At 47.7% G+C, this 8559-nt stretch overlaps 1 protein-coding gene across 1 annotated transcript; it reads right to left on the reverse strand.

Moving 5' to 3' along the window:
* Nucleotides 1-239: 239 nt before the first annotated feature.
* On the reverse strand, nt 240-656 carry LOC119444387 (shematrin-like protein 2). The gene is made up of 2 exons (XM_037708793.1): nt 557-656; nt 240-490 (listed from the first exon to the last, which is right to left on the reverse strand). The coding sequence occupies exons 1-2, from the start codon at nt 654-656 to the stop codon at nt 240-242; spliced, it is 351 nt and encodes a 116-aa protein (XP_037564721.1).
* Between the last annotated feature and the right edge of the window lie 7903 nt (nt 657-8559).

Here is an 8559-nt window from a genome sequence, read left to right on the forward strand (position 1 = left end):
CCAAGTGTGATGAAATATTCATGCATGTATTAACGGTAAATCTTGGTGAAGCAGAAATATCGGCAAATTTTGGTTGTAATGACTAGGATTTATACAAAATGCACAAATTCCTATGGAAAAAGACCGAAAATAATATTTTACAGAGCCGGAAAGTGGGAGAAATTGCTCAGCGACAGCAGTGGAGACTAGGATGGTTATGGAAAAACTTGAATCACCTAGCATACCAATCAGTTGCAAACTCAACCCTTGTAACCATAACCGCCGTAGCCACCATATCCATAACCACCGCCATATCCCAAGCCCCCTCCGTAGCCGCCGCCATATCCCAAACCACCTCCGTAGCCGCCGCCGTAGCCGGCGCCTCCTCCATATGATCCTCCTCCGAGGCCGGAGTGTGCAACCAGTGCGCCGCCGCTGGACAGCTTGTTCACTTGGTGGATGGTTCTGACCAGGAAGGCTGGACCGGGCACAGCCTTGTACAGTCCTGGTCCTCCACGCAGAAGGGCCACACTGCTACCCACACCCACACCTCCGACGCCGCCGCCGTAGCCGCCACCGTATCCGCCACCATAGCCGAGGCCGTACCCGCCATAGCCAAGTCCGTAGCCGCCGCCGTATCCGAGACCATAACCGCCGTAACCAGCGCCTCCGGCCATGGTCGTGGCAAGGACGGCCGAAAGAATGGTGGCGATGGTCTGCGTAAGTCAGTGAATTACTTCTGAGCCTCATATAATGCAAGTGAGTTCATCAAATAAATGCGCGTCAGTGCTCGTCCTCTATATGTATTTTGTACTGCAGGTTTATTTGTGTTAATGTGTTCGCTTTAGACGTCTGCAGTCTAGCTGCATATAAACTAGTCAAAGGAATTAGAAATGGCGGTATATATATATATATATATATATATATATATATATATATATGCGGATGTTATGCTTACTTAAGTGTTGTGAATAACATACCCCGCCCTCTGCGCTGACCTACTATTGCTGCATAGGAACGTCAAACAAAGCGTGTGTTCTACCACTTTGATTTCATTTCCGGCCACTTTTCTCTCTATTGGTGACGAAAATAGTGCAGCAAACCTAAAAAGTGTGTTTCTGGGGCAATAGGGTTCCAGAAAAAATAAAACAATGTTGCTGCTCAAGAATATACTTGCAAACTACGTACATCCTGCAACAAGAAATACCGTAAACGTTGTACTGCCGTAGCGCTCGTAGACAAATAAGTCAGAAACCGTTCGTAATTAGGGACATTGAAACCATTTTTCTCGCCTTCGTAACTGTCAAATACTTAAGCCTTTTCCGCAACAATAAATATCGGGAGTGGTAGAGCAAATACCACAAAACAGCAAATTCCTTCTTTTGTCCTTTGTTTGGATCTCCAATGCTTTTAACATTTCCTGAAATGCTCGTTGAAGGCAACACACAAGGCGCCGCTCGGCACTTCCTAGTTGTAAAAAGAGCCCATTAATTTACAAAATGCGTCTCAGAGGTATTTAGACAAATATATAGCTGCGATGGTTTATACAACGAATATAATAGACGGCTGCACACTTATTGGGCTGAAATTGAAGCTCCTTCCAACGGCATGCAACTTTTGCAAGAAACACTCAGTAAAGGTACATCTTCTCATCAGACTACGTATTAGCAATATGACAGAGGCAATAACCAAAATTAATGAACGAATCCCGGTACAGAGAAATAAATAGAACTTACACCATCGCAGGATAAAACCTCTAGATAATAGATTTTCCGCGGCCGTACGAATTTTTGTTCATAACTCCCACCAACGCATGCAACGACCATTGAGCGTAAAATACCGACGCGTGCTGAATTTTCCTCCATTATTTTTCTGAGATGAAAATCCTGTACGTTCACAAAAATGTACAAAACAAAAGCAGAACTACGATCGCTCCTAAGAACTAAACACTATTAACACATTTTCTTGTTCTTACGTACGCGTAAATAGAACTGCAGTGTAAGACATCACAGTTATTTCACGTTGTTCTAAAATTGCCCGGTTTGACAATAATGCCGGCACAGTCAGCAGACACTTACCACAGTGCTCATGGTTACCGTTTGTTGAACCTGCAGGTACTCGGCGAACGATGTCTGTGGGATTCACAGCTGGTCGCTTATATACTTGGCGTACCGCGAGAATAGCACGTATTGGGCGCCAGGGAAGTTGCGTGTGAGACGAGGGTATCGAGGCTACGTTGCGATTATAGCAGCGACGAAGCGGGAAAAACAAAGTGCACGTACGCGATGATAGTAACACACGGAAGCCACTCACACTGCACTGCACACGACGCAATAGAAAGGAAATAGCACCGCACGAGTTCTGGCTGTAACCCTGCAGCCCCGAGTGACTCTTCACTGACTCGCAGTCGCTTCCTCCCGACAATCGCACTAGCAGGCTCACGAAGCAGCTTGGAATGCTTGCTATCTGTATTGCTAAAAATGGAAGAAGCCATACATTAAGAGACACGAATGGAGACACCAGGGACTAACGATAAGCTAGAAATGGCGATAAATGCGAGTCTCTAGATGTTAACGGGCTCTATGCAATATGTCCAATTGAGAATGACAAATTATCAACCCCTACGACGAGGCGTTACTCCTAGCTTAGGTGCGCAGAAATAGTGTTCAATAAAAACGAGGTAGATCCAATGCGATGTCGGAATCTAGATGTCGCTGGCCTTGTTTCAGTCCGTGAGTCAATGAGTTATCGGATGACACTCGGACGGCAATAACACTCGCAGGGATGTAAATGCATTTAAACCTTCTTTTGCACCCAATGTATACATATCCAATCTGGAGGATCGTCCAAGAATAGAGTCATGCCCAGTGGCAAGTAACGAATGGCCAAAAAATGGCGCAGCTGGACTATAGGCTCCGTGACAAAGATGAAAGAAGCCGTTGAATATTTCTTGATTTATTTAGAAAGGCCTGACAGGCCTACGAAGAGGCATATGGGGAGGGGGGGGGGGGCGTATGTTACAATACAATACAATCGGTTAAGAGATATCGATGCTACAAGGAACCAAACATTGGCGCAAAACGAAGAAATTTGTAGATAACAATAACCAGACACATCCTCGAAAAAAGATGAAAAAGAAATGAACAGATAAGCATTGCATAAAAACACCAAGAAGTCAAAAAAGTTACATTATACGTTACATAGTTACAAAGCATTTTATATATAGCGAAATATTGAAAAAAATGAAAAGAAAAAGAAAATAACACATGCACAACGCGTAACAATGCATTGAAAACGTAATCGGATTGATACGTAACCATGTACTAAATCTATACATACCCTCGTCTGTATAGTATCGTTTACACACTTATTGTATTGAATGGATAATAAACTGAAACTGACTGCGATCAGTGTGAAGAAAAAAATTTCGTCAAATTAAAGCAAAAGGCGTCATGATTTATGAGCGCCGCAATGCCATCCGGAAGGCTGTTCCAGAGACGGATAGCGCGAGTAAGTGGTGAAAAGTTAAATGCTTGGGTCACGCCATATACGCGGGCATAGGTGAAATTATTGCGCAATCTTCGCGATCTGAAGAAGTGGTGTTTCAAGCATGGTAGGGATATTCCGTCAGAGTGAAAGAATTTATGAAATAATGACGGCAATCCAATCTCACGGCGAGTACTCAACGACTGCAACGATATTTCGGCTTTGATCTGCGTTATGCGAGACTGGGAACTGTAATTATGAGTAATGAAACGACTTGCCCTATTCTGAAATATTTCCAATGCTTCAATTAGGTCTTTCTGATGTGGTGACCAAATGGGAGACGCGTGCTCAAGCTGGGGTCGCACCAATGTTAAAAAACCAGTTTAAGCCAGATGGAACACTGCGCAAGTTCCGGCGCAAGGTCATCAATGGTTTGGTTGCATTGGCAGAGACATGTAATGTGCTCAGACCATGGGCGCCATAACATAAACTGATTTCAAACTGGGGTGCTATGCAGGATGCGCCGAGTTTGGCGAAACTCAGGATCTTCACGAGCTCTGTCGACGCCCCAAGATGAAAGAACTAATGGTAACAAGACAAAGTTTGTCCGTCGGCACGCCTCCGGTTTCATTGGTTTATATAGATTCAATCTGGGTGGCTATCACCCCTTGGGCGTTGCCATATGGGCGGTCGGCAAACTGGGGCTCACGTGATCATACGGTCGGTGCATGGTTGTGCCTTCTTTTACTTGTTTGTCGTTCCACCGAGTGCATTACAGGCACAAGCAAGTTATAAAATATATGCATTTAGTACAATAATATTAGAGACATTAATGTGGGTTATAAGCATTTTAAAGTTTACAAGATGTACACTGGATGTGTATTAGACTAATTTGTAGTATAATACGTTTCGCGTTATACCACGAGGGGACGCTCATCCTCCTCTTTTTTTTCTTTGGATTAGATTGGCGCGGCTCTCTACGTACTTGCGCTAGCATTTCCGAGCACCGATTGGTGTGCGCTTGGCTTTCTCACTGGGGTTTCAACAGATCGCTCGTTGCTCTTCTCTTTCATCTGGATTGGATTGGTGCGGCTCGCTACCTGCTTGCGCTTCCATTTCTGAGCACAAATTGGTGTGCACCTGGTTTTCACACTGGGCTTTTAACACATCGCTCGTTACCCTCTACCCATCGCTGGTGAGGTGGCGCTTCACTTTTTGACAATAACTTTCTATTTCTTTTTTCTTTTGCGTGTGAACGCCCTTGATGGGGTCTGCAAAGTTCACGCTGTGGTTGACTATTTCCCAATGAAGATTGAGGCCTAGCCCCTTTAGCATACACTAAATTTGTGATATATTTGTATGCTGCCAATTCGTCACTGTGCATAATGGTCCCCGGTAAACATTGGCTGCAATAATGGCGCCTAGCATCGCCGCGTTTCGCCGGTCGACCTTGAAAGTCGCTGCAGCCCTCTGGTCACGCTGAACATGTCGAATACCCGTGGGCCACCATCTTTAACACCGCCGTAATTTTGGCGGCTCGGCAGAAAGTTGTCGCCCGACATTAGGCGGCCTCGATTGTACTTTTGCTCGCCGCGAAGAAGGCACTCGTCTCCCTGGGGACACCGAGTGGAGGTTGCGCCAGCAGCTCGTCCTTCGCGAACTTATGGGGGTAGTTCCTCTAGTCAGCGATGGCGCGATCCGATGGAGGAAACAAGTCGCCGGTCATCTCCTTCCACAGCCATATGTCTACGCTTTGGCTCAGGCAGTACGTGAGCCAAATCATTTGCCGCCTGGAGAGGTGGTCGTTCGGACGGCCGAGGCGGTCCGTGTTGGCGAAGTAACTTCCTTCGCCTCTCTGCCCGTGCAGTGCAGCAGTACCGTGTAACTGCGAAAACCGATTTCGGCAGCTGTGGCACCGGAAGGCAGCCCGGTGTCCATTCTGAGCCTTCCAATATAATGTGACCGCTTCGCCTGCGCAGGTTGGTTGGTCCGGGTCTAATCCCAGGGACTCGCAGGTGCCCCAGTACTCCGATGATGACGCCGGACTTGGTCTGGGGCTGGGGCGCGGTGGACGAGCAGTGCTTGAAATAGGACAGAGCTGAAGCTATCGGACCAACTTTTCCTCCGCAGCCTAGTCGCACCACTCTGCGCTCGGAAAGCACAATTTGCCCGCCACGCTGTCTCCGCAGACGACGGCCTTCGCCTAACACGTCACACAGCCAGCGCACTGACGTTTCGGAAAGGCAAAAATGACGCGAAACTCTACGTCAGTCTTGTAGGTGAACAGTCCCAGACGGTCCTATTGACGCTTACTACCACTGGATGCGATGACACAGGCTGCTGCTGCCGCCGCCATGTTCACGAGTTCAACTCGAGGGGGGTTTCGCGATGTACGAGTTTGGCACGAGTTCGCCTGTCAATCAAAACCATAGGTCACGCCCCGTGCGACGCATGTTACTCTTGTGCGCGCCCACCACGGTTGGGCCACGCCCAACTTATTTTTCGGCGACAGCGACGTGGTGCGGAATTGAGAGGCGTTAACAATCTTGACCGGCGAAATAAAACACGCACAATGCACTGTCCTCGGTGATGTACTGAGTACCGCTATAAAAAAAGCGCTGACTTTCGCGGGCTTATGCATATATCTTCTTGGGCTGTGATGGCCCCACAACACGGTTCATTGCCTGCATTGTGGCGATGTAGCGCACAGCAAATAATTTTCGGCAGGTCACTGTAGCTGCTTGCAAGGCGTCGATGCGCTGCGGTGGACGACGATACTGAGCAGTGCGTAGTGTTCTCCAACGATAACGTATCGCAGCTGTCATTTGAGATGGCTGCTCTGTCATCAATGATGTATCGGACCCGCAGTGTCGCAAACACGGTCAGCGGTCAGCGTAAACGCACCCAGTGCGATGGCATTTCTTCATCACAAGCACGACACACTAAACAATTGCAACACCGTAGTTCGTTCGAAGTCTAATTTTCTAACAGCACACAAAAGCCCTCACCCGCCAAAATGTGATAACTGCGCTGTCGTTACGATATCCATCTGCGATCGCTGTTAGCTCAGCAGCAGAGGAAATCGGCAAGCACACTGGTGTGAACAACACACTCAAATTCTGCGTACATGCGCACGGAGGCACCTTCACTATAGGCAAGTGGTGACAAGCGATGCATCGCTTCGCAATGCATCGCGGAGACTTCGCGCACGCAGATAAACTGGTGCATTTTCACTGTGCTGCGTCACTACAGACCCTACAATACCGCACAGCAATTTTGCAGTGGCAGCCGTTGCCCCCGTCTCTATGGCTAGAGTGTCGTTTAAGTTGGTAAAGCGGCGGCCTTAATAGCCGCCTCAGTGAAAGCACCTGCGGTGAACAGCCATGCCGCAGCGCTGCGTTGCCATTCCCCTAATAGACAGGGAATGGACAGATCATTGCCATGACTGACTTTATGCGTCATTGTCGCATCGATTTTATCGAGAATGGCACTGCAGCGCCCCTGGCGACTGCTCCTCGTATGAACTCCCTCGTGCGTGCGACCCTCTAGAATGTATCTGCTTGTAAGCTTTCGCCTCACTGTCGCCACTCGAGGCAAAAATGTGCAAAGTTTAATAATTCACTCGATGTCCGTTTGTCATCACAAATTTATAGCATTCAAAACGAAAAACCGATACTTTAAGAAATAAAATGTTTGTTATTTCATTTGCTAGCTGTATTTTAATGTATTCGATTGAGGGAAAGTGTAGGTGCAAGTATGCACCGCATGTGCCCTGTTCGTGTTCGACGGAGGATAGAAAGATAATGCTCGAAAGAGGAGGCACGCCCTTGACACGCCCGAGAAAGGCGTGGCAAGCGGCTCACGGCAAGTGTACAGATAGACGGCGGGACAGTGACGGTATTGCTAAATTGCGATAATACGTTGATAACAATACTCGGCGCTGGCGCGTTTTGTGGCGCAGTCCTCTGTGCTTGAAGCGCGGAAGCACTGTGCAGCGCAGGGTGCGCTCATGTTGTCATACGCGCCTTTATCTCGACATTTCTTTTTGTCTGCTGTTATTGCACGTTCCTTGCTATCTCCGTTCACTGCCTCGGGTAAAACTGCAAACTCGGGTAAAACTCGGGCGAACGAGAAACTCGGCGCATCCTGCATAGCACCCCTGTTTTGATTCCCAACTCCTGACGTGAAATTTACGTAACTACTCACGCAAGCATCGGGCGGTGACCCGCAGCATTGTCTGAACAACCCAATCAAACACTCTCCTCGTTGATAGGAGGTCACCTTCGTTCCCTTTCAAAACCAATAACATTGCCTACACTGAGCGGTTTTTCTTATCTAATTGGCTGACAAGAGGCGAGGAGCACGCTCTAAGGAGAGGGTTTCGATGGGGCCGAGCCAGCACAGTGAAAATAGATAACCGCATGAAGAGGGTGGTGCCGGCTTCTCCGATTGTTCCGCTTTGCGTTACTTAGCTTGCTGTGCCTGGTCAAAAAGCGCGGCGGTGTGCAACGGAAGGATAAGAATGCCGCTAGAACGGATCCTCAGCAAGGAAGAGTTGCCAGAACGATGTCGTATACGTGCCGAAAGGGGTCTATAATGTTTTACTGACACGCAAAATGCTTTATAATGCGCAAATAAATACACGCTCACCGGCGGGTGCGAGTAGCGAGGGCCTGAGCGATCGGCGGGCAGCCATCTTCTATTCCTTTCGGAACGGGGCAGTCTGTGGCTATTCAGAAAAAAAAATCATTTTTTTTCGGCATATTAATGCATTTTTTTCTCGTACACGTCACTTTGACTTGGTGAGTTTTCGCGGTTTTGTGACGTCGCGTGTCAGACAGGCGAAGTGGGCGTAGCCAGAAAACATTGGACCAATAGCAGAGGGCTAATAGTGAAAAGGCGTCGAATCAGGAATGATTATTTTCCTTTGGGCTGTTTAATTATGCATAATCAGTGTGCACACGTTATATCAGATGGGGAGCTATCGCAGTTTTCGTGACGTCGCGTGACAGATAGGTGAAGTTGGAAGTGGCCCGAAAATGTTTTGGCCAATCGTGGAGGCTGATTGCAGAAATTGGAATCAAAACAGTTTGG

Source organism: Dermacentor silvarum, chromosome 3, assembly GCF_013339745.2.
Source record: "Dermacentor silvarum isolate Dsil-2018 chromosome 3, BIME_Dsil_1.4, whole genome shotgun sequence".
Taxonomy (NCBI): Eukaryota; Metazoa; Arthropoda; class Arachnida; order Ixodida; family Ixodidae; genus Dermacentor; species Dermacentor silvarum.

Excerpts from the sequence above, each read along its gene's own strand:
- LOC119444387 (XM_037708793.1), bottom strand. The coding sequence starts at position 656 with ATGGCCGGAGGCGCTGGTTACGGCGGTTATGGTCTCGGATACGGCGGC. Across the intron at positions 491-556 it reads CGGCTATGGTGGCGGATACG|GACCAGGACTGTACAAGGCT; the intron begins GTGGCGGCTACG and ends TTCTGCGTGGAG.